The 14,543-nt window shown below is 49.3% G+C and overlaps 1 protein-coding gene across 1 annotated transcript; it reads right to left on the bottom strand.

Moving 5' to 3' along the window:
• Window positions 1-12,001: 12,001 nt before the first annotated feature.
• LOC100024465 (40-kDa huntingtin-associated protein-like) lies at window positions 12,002-14,241 on the bottom strand. The gene has a single exon (XM_001375686.5). It carries the CDS (start codon window positions 14,200-14,202, stop codon window positions 12,898-12,900), a length of 1,305 nt encoding a protein of 434 aa, XP_001375723.3. The 5' UTR covers window positions 14,203-14,241; the 3' UTR covers window positions 12,002-12,897.
• Window positions 14,242-14,543: the final 302 nt, after the last annotated feature.

The raw sequence follows: 14,543 nt of genomic DNA, 5'->3' as shown, positions 1-14,543 counted from the left end.
GATGCGTAATGCATAAACATGAACACAGAGAGTATTGATTGGTTCAGGTGTAGATTCCAACAAGGCAAAGGTGGAGTTTATCCCAGTGTGGATAAGACAAAGGGATCTAAGTTTCACGCCTTAACCTTAGCAATGCTGGGATCAGAGGTCATTGCCATGCGCAAGGATGGCCATGTGTCCATACACAATCCTTACATCTTAGTTATACATATGGGCTGGACTGCTACAGTAAGGAAGGTGCCTTCTGTGAGTTTCATCACTTCGTCTAGCTTGGACACCATTTTTCAGAGCAAATGCTAACTTGGGTTATCCGTTCACAACAAGGGGCACCGCCTCAGCCTCACCGCCCAGGGCAAGTAGTATTTCTAGATTTAATTGTGACATTCGGTGTCTCTGTTTAGTGTGGCTCCTCAGATTTTTAGGGATTTTTTAGGGATTGCTTCCTATTGTCAACTCCTCAAGGATGCAGCCAGTGTCCAAAATAACTCAGGCGCAATATTGCAAAAAGGCAAGCCAGTAAGTTAGTTGAGCTCTTACTATGTGCTAAGCATCAGAGATAGAACTAGATATAACGAGACAAAAGTTGGTGGAGATGGCAGATTAGTGGGCTCATGAGGAAAAAATGTTCTCTTGGGGGTCAGCTAGGTGGCTCAGAAGATTGAGAGTCAGGCCTGGAATTGGGAGGTCCTGGGTACAAATTTGACCTCTCTATGACCCTGGGTAAGTCCTTTAACCTCATTTGTCTAGCCCTTATTGCCCACATACAGAAAGTAAGGATTTTTAAAAATGCTCTTTACCTTCAGAAAGAGAACTAAGAAACTCAGAGTGCAAATTGAAGTCCAGTTTTCTTTCTTTCTTTCTTTCTTTCTTTCTTTCTTTCTTTCTTTCTTTCTTTCTTTCTTTCTTTCTTTCTTTCTTTCTTTCTTTCTTTCTTTCTTTCTTTCTTTCTTTCTTCTTCTCCTTCCTTCCTTCCTTCCTTCCTTCCTTCCTTCCTTCCTTCCTTCTTTCTTTCTTTCTTTCTTTCTTTCTTCCTTCCTTCCTTCCTTCCTTTCTTTCTTTCTTCCTTCCTTCCTTCCTTTCTTTCTTTCTTTCTTTCTTTCTTTCTTTCTTTCTTTCTTTCTTTCTTTCTTTCTTTCTTTCTTTCTTTCTTTCTTTCTTTCTTTCTTCTTTCTTTCTTTCTTTCTTTCTTTCTTCTTCTTTCTTTCTTTCTCTCTCTCTCTCTTATTTTTGCAATATGACTAATATGGAAATGTTTTATCTGACTTTACCTGTATAAGTGATTTCCTATTGTTTGCCTTCTCAGTAGGTGGGAGAGGAAGGGAGGGAAAGGGTTTCCAACCCCAAATTGAAAAAGCAAAGAATGTTAAAAGCAAACTCAATCAGAATATATTTAAAGCCAAAGAAAAGGAAGAAAAGCCCCCAAACAGTTCCATACACATGTAGTCAAACAGTCCTTGCTCACAATGTAATGGGGAGACCACATGCAACATCTATGTATAGATAAGCTATTGACAGGCTAAATGAAGGCAATCCCAGGGCACAGGCACCGGCAGATCAGGAAAGGCTTCTTGCAGAAGCCTTGAGATTAAAGCTGAGGCTTGAAGGAAACCATAGAAACCAGGAGGAAACAAAGGGGAGAATTCTCGTCATGGGGAACAGCTAGTGAACACGCAGGCTCATTCGTTCCTTCTTTGTTTCCCCTTAACCTCTCTGTCTTTGTCTCTCATTCTCTCCTCCCTTCCCAACATGCCATTTTCTCTCTCTGTTCCTTTCACCCCTTGATTATCTCTGTCCCTTCCCCCACCTCTCTCTCTCTCTCTTTCTCCCTCCCCCCTCCTCTCTCCTCCTCCTCCTTCCTCTCCCAAACACTATGTGGACGTCGTATTTCAAACAGCTGTCCCACTGGGATCTAAGGTGATGGGCTGCTCTGCAATTTAGAGGATGATTTGAGCCACTTTGGCAGGGAGGCCACGTTTTTATTGATATCATATTCTTATTTTGCACTATTGCACCTGTGTAGCATTTCCTAAGAACAAATGTAATTCCTCTTCCCCAGGCCAGCCCTTCCCGCACCTGAAGAAGTCTGTGTTGCCTCCTCTCCCCCAATTTTTCTCTTCTCCCCGATTCCTTCAAGTTCATCTGACATAACCCCTTGGATCTCGGCTCTCTTATCACCAATAAGAATGGCGGTCATAATCAGAAGGAGGATCGTCTCTCTTGGTTCTCAGAGATTGGGCCCAAGGGCTCTTTCCTCAAGCAGACTTTTCCTCAAAGCTTGGCCAGCAGTGAGGCACAAGTGCTCCCAGGGGTTCTCTTCTGAATGAATCTTACCTTAAGCCTTGACTGTTAGGGGTGCTCTTGTGGCACCAGCCAGACTCTCCCATAATGGCAGGCCAAATAGAGTTGAAAAGCCTAGAACAAGAACATCAAACTCAGAAGTATTCCAATAAGAACATTTTGTTAACCCTTTACCTTTTGCCTTAGAATCAATACTGTGTAGGGGCTAGGCAATGTGGGTCAAGTGACTTTCCCAGGGTCACAGAGCTAGGAAGTATCTGAGGTCAGATTTGAACCCAGGACCTTCCATCCCCAGATCTGGCACTCTGTCCACCTAGCTGCTTAGCTTGCCATGAGATAACGATTTCTCAGACTTCATTTCAATATAGCTATTCCTCAAAGTTGTCAACCCATTGTTTCTTCACTGGGAAGGGCATCAAGACTTGGGTGCTTCAGTAATGTTGATATAACATTGGCAAAACAGTCTGTTTGGGTGTGGTTCCAGTACATGCACCTGTTCTCCACAGGAACCAAGGAATTAGGGCCTATTCTCGAAGATGGTGCTAGGGTTACAGTTGAACCTCCTGAAGGCCGTGCTATGCTCCCACTCAAGCTTCACTTATTCTTACAAGTTGGGTGGGGAGCCTAAGCAAGGACAGAGGAATTGGGAGACCTCTCTGATGAGTGGGAGCTGGAATTGCCTGGGGCCATAGAAAAAGAATTGTCTTCTTGAAGTGAAGTGGGCCCAGTGAGCAGGGTTGGTGACTTTCTCTGGCTCTGTTCAGCCACATTGAATTGGAGCCAAGATGGTGGATGTTGGGAGCAATCTAAGTTTGGGGCTAAAAAGGCATTCTTTGTTTTGAGCAATCAGGCCAAGGAATGGCACCTCAGAGGCATTTCCCAGTACCGGAGTGCAGGAATGCCCCATAGGACATAATTTGTGAGAGGATAAGAGGGCCAGGGACTCAGGCATGGAGGATAGTATAGCATTGAATTGCTCCATCAACAAAATCGATTTATATATAAATTTGATGAAATTTTCAGTAAGCTACAAAAATCACTTCAGAATAGGATGAACCCCTCTAAGTCCCTTTTACCCCTTTTCCACACCAGGACAAGTAGGGGTCTAGCAAGACCAAGATACACAAGGGAAAGGAATGTCCCCAATGAGGGGTGACAGTCTGAAAAAGAACTGAGGAGTTAAGGGATGGGAGATCACAGATTAAGAACGGTGCTGGGGATCAGAAGGCAAAGGGAAAGATTATGATTAGAGAAAAACTGGGATCGTAGAAAATCCCGATTTTATACATTCAATTATCTAAAAATGATGACTACCTAAAGGAATTCCAGAGCCACGAGCATTGAAGCAGAACACTTGTCAATGATGGATGAGAGGATCGTGGCCATAGCCAAGGTGGAGTGCAGGAGTACTGAAGGGACTGAGGAAGCAGGAGGTTAGAGGGAATATTGGAGCATTCTAATAGAAGAGCCCAGGAGTTGTGGTAGGGAGAAAGACTGTGAACCAGGCACTGAACTCATCAAGGAACAAAGAAGGCTATCTTGAGGACTGACAGATAATAGCAGAATCTGGACTGGGTGCTAAATGTGAGGAGCGCAAACCTTATGAGTCGCAAACCTTATGAGTGTCAAAGTGGAGCAAGGAGTTACACCTTTACCCACGTGCTCTCGAGGCTGGACTCTGAATGTATTGTGGAATGTCCTAGACTTTCAAGGGAAAGAAATGTTTTGTACCAACAGACAAACAGAACTTTTCTCATCGATGTCAACCAATAATCAATGGAGGGAAGCATATTGGTGGGGGCTCATGAAGTAGAACATCAGAAAACGAATACTTCAGAATTACTACTGTAAGGACATTTCTGAGGGACTTATGGGAAAGAACGCCATCCACACCCAGAAGAGAAACACCTGCTTGATCACGTGGGTCGAGGGGATAGGGTTGGGATGGAGACTCTAAACGATCACCCACCCTGCTCCATTTACCAGAGAAATGGGTCTCCATCAATGACACACGTAAAACCCAGGGGAATTGCTACTGGCTATGGGAAGGGGGAGGGAGGAGAGGAGGGAAAAGAACATGATTCATGGAACCATGGGAAAATATTCTGAATTAATTAAATAAACATTTCCAAATTAAAAAAAGAATTACTCCTGTAAGCTGTAAGGCAGCATTGGCAAAGGTGTTTGAGTGCCCAGAGGGCACTCAAGCTGTCTGTGACATTCCCCCCACCCACACACACCCCACTACTAGAAAGTGTTGAGGGAGGAAGTGCTTGCTTTGGGTGGCTGGAGAGGGATAGAGCATGCAAAAAATGTCCTTGGGTGCTGGGGAGAGGGGGAACAGAGAAGCTCCCCCATGCCAGGGGTGGCGCATGTGCCAATACTTTGCCAACACTGCTGTAGGGAGACAAGTAACAGTTGCCCTCTGGAGACTCAGCCTGCCAATGCTTATGGGACTGGAGACATAATCCAGTGTCTTAGACCATATTCCTGTTGTTCTCTGTCCTGTGCTATATAGCAGACAGGATGCTGACAAGCTGGATGTGCTCAGAGGAGGGCAACCATCATGGTGGGGGACTCAGCTGAAATGTCTAGGGGATGATGAAGAGTCTGCCAGGATTAGAGCAGATGGCATATGGTGAGGAATAAGTATAAAAAAGTTGGATTACCCAGGTTCCAGAGGGCCTCCTGAGCCAGTGGGAACTGTAGTAAGCTATTGGGAACTCATTGTAAAAATTTTTGTTTTTTCCAATATCTTGTTCCTCACCTCAATCCATTTATTCCTCTTGCCAGACACATTATCCTTTCTTTTTTTTAACCCTTACCTTCCATTTTAGAATCAATACTGTGTATTGGTTTCAAGGCAGAAGAGTAGTAAGGACTTAGGCAATGGAGGGTAAATGATTTGCCCAGAGTCACACAGCTAGGAAGTGTCTGAGGCCACATTTGAACCCAGGACCTCCTGTCTCTAGGCCTGGTTCTCTATCCAGGAGCTACCTAGCTGCCCTGACATGTTATCCTTTTTAAAGGGAAATATTTTCTTTTTGTAAAAAGTATCTTAGTTTTCTAGGGAAAATAGAGGTAGGGCCAATGGAAAGAGGTGCATCATCTCCCCTGGAGGCTTCCCTGCAAAAGGGTTAATCCTGGAACCTCCTTGACCTAACTGAACCCCAAGGCATTTGAAGTGCATGGCCCCTGCTTAGGGTTCATATTGTGAATGAGGTATTTGCTGACATTTATATGTCCTAGATCAGTGATGGTGAACCTTTTAGAGGGGTGAATGATGTGAGAAATATCCTTAGGTACCTGTGGAGAGGGGGAGGGAGGCAGCCCAGCCCTGAGTCCCTCTGACTTTCTAGTAACGTGATGGTGCACATGCCCACAGAGAGGGCTCAGAGTGCCAAAAGTTCACCACCACAGTCCTAGATTATGCCCCATAGAGTAGACCTCTGAATTAGAGCTGCTGGGGGATTTTTTGTTTGGTTTTTGTTTTTGTTTTTTTGCTTTCTAAGGGTGGGAGAATCAGTACCTGCTTGGTTATCAAAGAAGGGAAGATGGTCAATTTAAAGCTGGAAGGGACTTTATCTCTTACCTAGTTCAAGGCCTTCATTCATCATGGGGCCTGTACAAGGGTAAATGTCCTGAAGGAAAATCTGGAGAGCCAAGCAGTTGTAGTTAGATTGCCATGAAGGAAGGAGAGAAAGGGAATGGGGACTGAGGTACAGAGAATCAGCTCAGGTAAAACCTCCACAGAATAGGTTTTCTGGAAGGAGAGGGGGAGATAGGGGAGAGAAGCCGTGCCAGTGTTGGGGAAGACTTCAGAGGCCATGAGGTAGAAGGAAAGCAAGTGGGATGGTGGGAAGGCAGAAAAGGGATGATTTTCTGAGACAGTAGCCAAGAAAACTAAAATCATGTAGGCTCACAGGATTTTATATTTTGCCGTAGAGACAATGGAGAGCTCACTGTAGTGAGTAGGAGGTGCCTTGATTGGACCTGAGCTTTAGGAAGATCATTTTGACTGCTAGGGAAGGATGGACTAGAGTGAGGAGAGACTTGAGGCAGGCAGATCCCCACCCCCTCCAGCCACTATTGCAATAGTCCAGGTGAGAACTGATGAAGAGATGAGGGGGCAGTGTCAGAGGGGGAAAGAGGGCATATTTGAGAGATGTTATGATGGCAGAAACAAGAAGATGTGGCAACTGATGGGATATGGGAGGCAGGTGAGTGTGAGGAGTTGCGAATTTTGATCATTGATTTTCATTTTCTTGGATGCTATCTCATTGTCTCCCCTTCCCTACTTTTTTCAGAGCTTTGTGCCTTGGGAAGATGGTGATGCCTTCACAAGTTATAGGAGAGGCGGGAAGAGGAGAGGCCTCCGGAGAAAAGATAATGACTTTCATTTTGGTCATGTTGAGTTTACGGTGTCTATGGAACAGCCAGTTGGAGATGGATAAAGATGATCATTGCATCCGTGGAGGCTGATGAGATCACCAAGTCAAATAGAGAGAGGGGGCTGAGACCAGAGCCTTGGGGGACCTCCACAGTTAGTGGACACGACCTGTTTAAAACCCCAGCAAAGGAGACAGAGAAGGAGTCGGACAAGTAAGAAGAGAACCAGGACCTGGCAGTGCCCAGAATCTAGAGAGAAAAGAGAAGCGAGGAAGTGATTTAGAGTGTCAAAGGCTGAAGAGGTCAAGAGGGAGGAGGGCTGAAAGAAGGCCATTGGATCGGGCAATGAGGCGTGACTGGTAACTTCTGGGACAGCAGTGTAACTAGAATGATGAGGCTAGACATCAGAGTAGAGGGGGTTAAGAAGAGGAAAGTGGAGGCTCCTATGGGAAACAGCATTCTCAAGTTCAGCCCCAAAAGAAGACAGAGAGGAGATGGCAGTGAGTGGGGCTGAAGGGATCAAATGAGGGTTTTTTTGAGGATGAGGAAGACATGGGCCTCTTAGCAGAAAGTAGGGAAGTGGCCAGAAGATAGGGCGAAGAGGTTGAAGATAAGTGCTAGAGAAGGGGTGATGGGGAAGGCAATCTGCCAGAGAAGACTGGGTGGAGTGCACACGGAGGAATTTTTTCTAGTCAGGCACTTCCCTCATTCTCCTTGGATAAATTCTGGTGATTCAAAAGCTCGATTTGGTGTAACCAACATTATTGAGTTTCTCCTGTGCATTTGCCTCTATTCCTTATTTGCTTAGGAATTTGTGATTTGCTTCTCTAGTTTGTTTAATATGAGCTTTAATATTCAGGTAACATGTCCAGTCTAAATTGATTGCAAAACATAGTATATGTTGCTCTAACCTAAAGTTGAAACCCCATTTTTTGCCAGAACCCTTTGTGGTTTTCCTAATAGTTCTTCTTAAACAGGGAGTTCTTTCCTAGATATTTTTTGGTTTATTAAACGGTGAGCTCAGGTATTTGTTCTCTCTTTGTTGAGTCTCGTTCATCTTTTCTATTTTTTTAACCCACGCCTTCTGTCTTAGCATTAATTCTAAGACAGAAAGAACGACAAGGTTCAGTGACTTGCCCAGGGCCACCCAGCTAGGAAGTATTGGGAGGCCAGATTTCAACTCAGGCCATCCTAACTCCAGGCCCGGCACTCTCTCTATGGTGTTACCTCGATACCCCTCATCGTTTCTCGTTTTAACCAGTATGCTTGTGAAGATTGCTGCTTTGGGATTCAGTCTGAAGTCGAGCAACGCGCCTCCTCCCTTATTCCTCCTGAGCGCTGTAAAGTTATGGCCAAGGTTGGCCCCCGAGGAGAGCTGGCTAGACAGCGCCTGTCCCAACTCTTGGCCGACTGAGGAGGGAGGAAACAAGCAGGTGTGGGCCACTGCCCGTTGCCCTTCTTCCAGTGGATACAAACGTGGACTTCTCTACTAGCAGCAATGCAATGATCCAGGACAGTTCTGAGGGGCTCATGAGAAAGATGCTATCCATATCCAGAGAAAGAACTGAGGGAGCAGAAATGCAGAAGAAAAACATCTGATCACATGGTTCGAGAGGGATATGTGATTGGGGATGGAGACTGTAAAGGAGCACCTAGTGCAACTATCAATAATATGGAAATAGGTCTTTACACATGTAAAACCCAGGGGAATGGTGTGTCAGCTACAGGAGCAGGGGGAGGGGAAGAAAAGAACATGGATCATGTAACCATGGAAAAATTAGAAGGGAAGCAACAAATTGGGAAACAAAGAATTAAAAAGAAATGGAGAAAGCACCTCATCCAAAGTGGGGCTAACTGTCGGCACATCAACCCACAAGCTGTCAAGAGAAGATTCTGCTCCAAACACGACAATAGCCCGAGCGGTCCTGGTGCTCAGAGGCTAAAGGGGAGGACATCAGGCTCCAAAGTGATGGCTGTGATTTGGGGTTGGAAGGCAGGGCCGGGGGCTTCGAGCTGAGGTGAGGATTGATTGTGGCTTCAGGATCCAGCTTACTTACTGAAGACCTGCTAATGAAGGCAAAGCTTCAGCTCTCTTTGCAACGAGCGCTCAGACGATGAGGCCCTCCAAAAGCACCATTGGGGGGATTCGCGTCTTCCAGTTTGTAATCTGGCATGTCATGTGACAGAGGGAAAAGAGATCTGCTTTTGGAGCCCGAAAGCCTGTATTCACATCTAGGGCTCTGCTACTTACTAGCTATAAAATGGAGGGGACATATATCTACTTCACTGGCTTGTTTTAAGATGTTAGTAGAAACTAGTAAGTAGTTAGTAGAAACTAGGCAGCGTTTGCTCTAACCACTGGCAAAAGACACTTTTGCCTTTGATCTTTCCCTACAAGACTCAAGGGCAAGGGCAGCTAGACTGCACAGTGACTAGAGTGCCAGGCCTGGAGTCAGGAGGACCTGGGCTCAAACTTGGCAGTAGGCACTTCCTAGCTAAGTCACTTAACCTTGCTGCTCGTTGGTCTTAGAATTGATACTAAGGCAAAACTAAGGGTTTAAAAAGGGCCGTGACTCTCTGGACATCCTCCAGTACCCAGCATAGTGTTCTGTGCACAGTAGAAATGGAGAAAGATTTTCTGTTTATTTCCACTGATTGGGTCTGGCTAGGTTTTCTAAAACTATGCAATAGAGTAAGCTGACTCTTCACGGGGGCCACCGCCATGAAAATGCCTGAAGACAGTTCTATTTCATCACTGCTCCCTTACTCCCCAAACTTTTCATCCCGAGGCGAAACATCTTCACCTTCCAAGGCCTGAACATCGACTTACTTTCTTGGACTCTCTGGGCTGGAAAACAAAATGTGTGGGTGGGTAATTTCCATCTGGTTCCTAGGCTGGCTACTGTATACCTAAACTGCTGTTGGATGCTCATAGAGTAGCAGCTACAGGAAAGGGATACCTTTCCCCATTTGGCATCAGGACACATACACTGGGGAAATGAACCCCAATCTACTTGGCAGTAGGAAGCAAGTGGGAGTGAACCGAAGGGATTAGGATAGCAAGAGGTTAATCGTGGGAATTGATTGAACCCCACTGTACCTCTTTTCCTGGATTCAGGGACTCGCAGCAAAAGATGCAATGACTGCGGAATCAAAGGTTTGATCTTCTAAGCATGTTGACTGCCCAACAAATCGGGGTCAAGCCCCTTCTTCAGGTTAGGGCGGAACCCCCAATAGAGGGGAAGATAGACTTTTTTACAGTAGAAACAATGAATCAACTATGGGCAACGATACATTCGATAATCGGCTTGGCTTTCTCTTCAGACGAAAGATTAGGGCCTTTCCAAGTTGGGAGGGGGAGAGTGAACAGGCCCAATTCCCTGGATCCAGGAAAAGAGGTGTCCCACTCCTCACCAGGTATCTGGAAACAATCCCTGATGGCTCAGTCTGGAACCAGACAATGATGAGAAAACTTCTTACATCCGTCCAGCCTAGGATCTCCTGCACTAGTGTCACTGAGGTCCTTGGTTTGGGGTCTCTAAACAGCAGGTAGAGGCGGTCCAGTTTCCCAGCCACATAGGGCTAGGTTCAAGCAATGCAGGTAGGGGGTCTCCCAATTTCCACACCTGAATCCACTTTTCTCACAGGCCAGAATTTGGACTAAGCCCACAACAGAAACTGATCCAGCTCCAGAATTGAGTCAGGAGATGGAGTCCATCAGCTCTCAGGTCCCCCAAGTAACCACTTGCTGTCCTAATCCCCTCCGTTCCCTTAGTTTTTTTCACAGCAACCCGAGTACTTGTAGTGAAGGCAAAAAGAAAAGTGGAATGAACGATTTCCACTCTGCACCGTGCAGCCCACTTATTTATCCCAACCCTTTGCTAGCAAGGAAGTTTGAATGGCTCCCTCCCCAGAAGGGTAACCAAGGCAACGAACAAGCGAAGGAGAAGTGTCCTAAGTATCAGCTGAAGGCATTTAGGATGTTTGGCCTATAGTATAATGGGCGCTGGAATAACGGTCATCTTTGGATGGGTCAGCTCTATTTTGTTCAAACCTAAATAGCCCAACTACAGATTGGTGAATACGATAATGAAGGGCTTCCTTGAGGAGATACTGGCTCACCACTTGCTCCGATGGCACATTTTAGAAAAGATTGATGGGCATTAGGTTAGGGATTAGACTTGTGTGCTTCGAAATACAGACTTTAGAACTCAGAAGAATCAGAAAGGTGAGAGAAAGTTGAGAGGAACCTTGGGAAGATATTAGCCCAATCAACATATGACAATTCCCTCAGGGATATCGGAGGAAGGCTAGGTCTCCTAGCTCCAAACCGACAACTTTTTTCTGACTCACAGTGCTTTCAGCGCCTTAGTTTTTAAAAACGTCACCTTCCATCTCAGAGTTAATATTACATATTGGCTCTATGGCAGAAGAGAGGTAAGGGCTAGGCAATGGGGGTTAATCGATTTGCCCGGGGGTCACCCAACTAGGAAGTCTGAGGCTGGACCACCAGTCCCTAGGCCTGGTTCTGTATGCATTGAGCCACCCAGCTCGTTAGGTTTTAAAAATCTATAAATGAACCCAATCAGGAGCTGCCTGCCGGGGTGAGTCTTGGTCTCTATGCTAGGCCTGAGAATATCAGAGCTATCAGTAAAGCTGCTGTCATCAAAGAATAATTTACCTCAAAGCTTCTCAGGAACCCTGATTTAATCATTTCAGCTTTGGCCCCTTAAAAAACAAAAGCTCCTATTGAATTCTGATCTACAGTACTCCCTAGGAGGATAAGGCTCGCTCCCTGACTCCCCAAGCCCAGTTAGAACATTCTAGGGAAAGTTATACAAGAAAATGGAAGCGGCTCCCCCTCGGTGTTGTACCACTACTAGAATTACCCAGGCATTGGGAGTGATTCTTGGGCACTAGTAGTTTGTTTGCATGGTCTGCCCCCCACCCCCAACCGTCCATAAAACTGCAGTAAAGGCACGCAATCTCGGCAGGCTCACACTTTCAATGGCCCTCTGGTTTACAAAGCACTTTCCAGGCAGCCCTAGGACTAAGATGCCCATTTTCTGGACTGGACTGGACTGGGCTGGGCGGTTCTGACGCCGTACTTCCCAGTGAGTGTTCTTTGTACTCTCTCACGCTGCACCGATCAGTCAGCCAGAACACACAGCATCAGTGGGGAGGCACGTTGGCAAAGCTGCATCTTTGAGGGAAAAATCAAGCTTCAGCTTCAGTCTCTGGCCCCACCCACCAAGAGCCAGGCCCCAGGTCCTCGACCTCCCAACCCACTGCTGGACACAAGCACTGGATTGTGTTGAGTTTTGAAAAGTAACTTTTAATGCATACTAACTTGCAGATACATAAATACTACAACGTCACAGATGTGGTTAAATGTAATAAGTTAACTTCAGAAAGGTACCCTTTTGGAAATACTAAGATTTGGCCTGCACAGGGCTAGGGGTTAGAAACTAACAAGCTACTACACACGGAGCCTAGGGGGAGGGGGACGTGCATCAGCCAAATCCTGAGGGGGCCTCCCGAGACAACATCCAGGCAAGGAAGGGGGTGATTTATTACTGCCATCGTCGAGACCAAAGCACTACCGTGTAATTAGTTAGGACCCAAGCTAACGAGTTAAAAACACCAAAGTGGGGGTTACAAGGGACTCTCCAGCAGCAAAGAAAAGGCTAAGTAAGACTCCAGCAGATGATCACAAAGAACGGCAACGGGCTGAAGCAAAGGCGAGGGAGGGAGGGAGGGAGTCCACGGGAAGTCAGATAAGGATGAACGAGCTCCTTGGGAAGAGGCGACAAGTCCAAAATCAGATCTTGGAGAAGAATGGAGGAAGGAAGGAATTCTGGGGATGGGAAGCAACGCGGGGTCCAAGTCCTCACCAGGCCTACTGGGCTGGCACTGAAATGAGTTCCAGAGTGTGAAGGGTTCAAATGCGATGGACACTTGGAGTGGCTCACCCTTCAGCTCCTTCTTATTACCTGACTGAAAAGCAGAGCTAACTATGGGGCAATGGGGGCGGGGGAGGGGGTTCAGAGAGGTCTCCTTTGGTCTTCTCAACGCTGACCGGTGGGGGCGGGGAATAGGTGACGAATTGCTCGTCCTTGGGCCACTGGGGGCGGGGTGTGAGCCGAGCCCGGGGTCGGAGTGGGTGGGGGTGGGGGTGGGGGGTGGCGGGCCGGAGGGATGCCCTTGCCATCAGATGCCCTGGCCGGAAGGGGCGCTCATCTCCTGCAGGATCAGGTGCAGCAGGTGGTTCTGATCGGCGTTGAGCAGCGGCCAGAGCTCGCCCTGCAGCACTTTCATGGCGTCCAGGTCCTTCTCGTGGGTGGCCATAACCAGGGACTGCAGCAGCAGGAAGAGCTCCTCGGGCAGCGGGGGGCAGCCGGCAGCGTCCTGGCAGTGGCCGTCGAAGGCCTCCCAGCAGTACTTCTCCAGGGTCTGGGCGTGCTCGGGCAGCAGCTTGGGGGGCGGGGGCTGCAGGAGCAGCAGCAGCAGCACGCGGGACACCTCACATTGGACCAGCACGTCCAGAAAGGCGCCCGGAGGGCCGGGCCCGCCAGGCCTGGCCGCGGGGGCGCCCCCGGCGGCCCCAGCCCCAGCGGGCCCAGCCCCGCCGCCGCCCCCAGCTGCTCGCTCCCGAGCCAGGAGCTGCATGCGGGTGAAGAGCTCCAAGGCGCCGTCGTAGTCCCGCGTCAGCAGCTTGCAGGAGGCGGCGTCGCCGAGCGCCAGCAGCGCCTCCAGCGGCAGCAGCGGCAGCTGCAGCTCGGCCGCGCGCTCGAAATGCACGGCGGCCGGGCCCGGCTGCTGCAGGGCGCGCAGGGTGCCGGCCAGCTCCAGGCACAGACTGGCGGCCGCGGCTGGCTGGCCCAGCTCCAGGTGCAGGCGCACGGCGAAGGCGAAGCAGCTGGCGGCCGCCTGCAGGGGCTCGCCGTAGGCGGCGGCGCAGGCCAGGCGCAGGCGGGCCTCGCGCTCCTGCCGCAGGAAGAGGCGGGCCGCTTCGGTGAGGGCCAGCGCCTCGCCGGGCCCGTGGAAGAGCGTCTGGTGGCAGCGTGCCACGGCCAGCTGACACCAGGCGGCGTACGGCAGGCAGTCCTGGGCCCGCAACTCTTTGCCCAGCTGCCCGAACTGCTCGCCGGCCTCCGACACGTTGGGCTTGCGCAGGAAGCGCTTCCGCAGCTTGTTGGACACCAGCCGGTAGCGGGCCAGGAAGTCCCCCGAGTCGTGCCCGGCGCCCGAGCCACTGGCTCCGCCGCCGCCGCCGCTGCCGCCGCCCACCACACTGCTGAGGGAGCCTACCCCGGCAACCGCCATAGCTCCCCGGCCCCCCGAGCGAGCGAGCGGGCGCGCCGCCGTCGCCCGTGCGCGCGCCCGCGACGCCAGCCTCGCTCTCATTGGCCAGCGTCTTATCTGCGTCACCGCGGCCCTGGCGACCAATAAGTGTGTCAGAGGGACCGTTGGGCCTCGGCGGTTCTTCGACTCGGTGCAGGCCCCTCCCCGCATTGGGGGCGGAGGGAGAAGACTGGGTGAGACGGACCGGAGGAGGTGGGAAGGACAACAGGAGGGCCGGAAGGGGAGGGAAGGCCGAGCCGCGTCAGCAGGAGGAGGGAAGGCAGGAGGGAGACGGGAGGAGGCGGTGGCGGCGGCGGAGGAGGGGGAAGGGCGGTGCTGAGGGAGGTGGCGAGCGCCATTCTGTGTCAGTAGTCGTTGAAATTCGGGAATACGTTGGGATGAACTGAACGAGGGGCAGAGCGGAGATCGAGGCAGCGCCTCTTGGGCCCCCTGAAGCTCCCTAGGATCGGGAATAGGAATTCGGACCCCAACCAGGGTCTCGGGAAAAAAAT

This window comes from Monodelphis domestica, chromosome X (genome assembly GCF_027887165.1).
Source record: "Monodelphis domestica isolate mMonDom1 chromosome X, mMonDom1.pri, whole genome shotgun sequence".
NCBI classification, from domain to species: domain Eukaryota; kingdom Metazoa; phylum Chordata; class Mammalia; order Didelphimorphia; family Didelphidae; genus Monodelphis; species Monodelphis domestica.
This window is presented reverse-complemented; position numbering and strand designations above follow the sequence as displayed.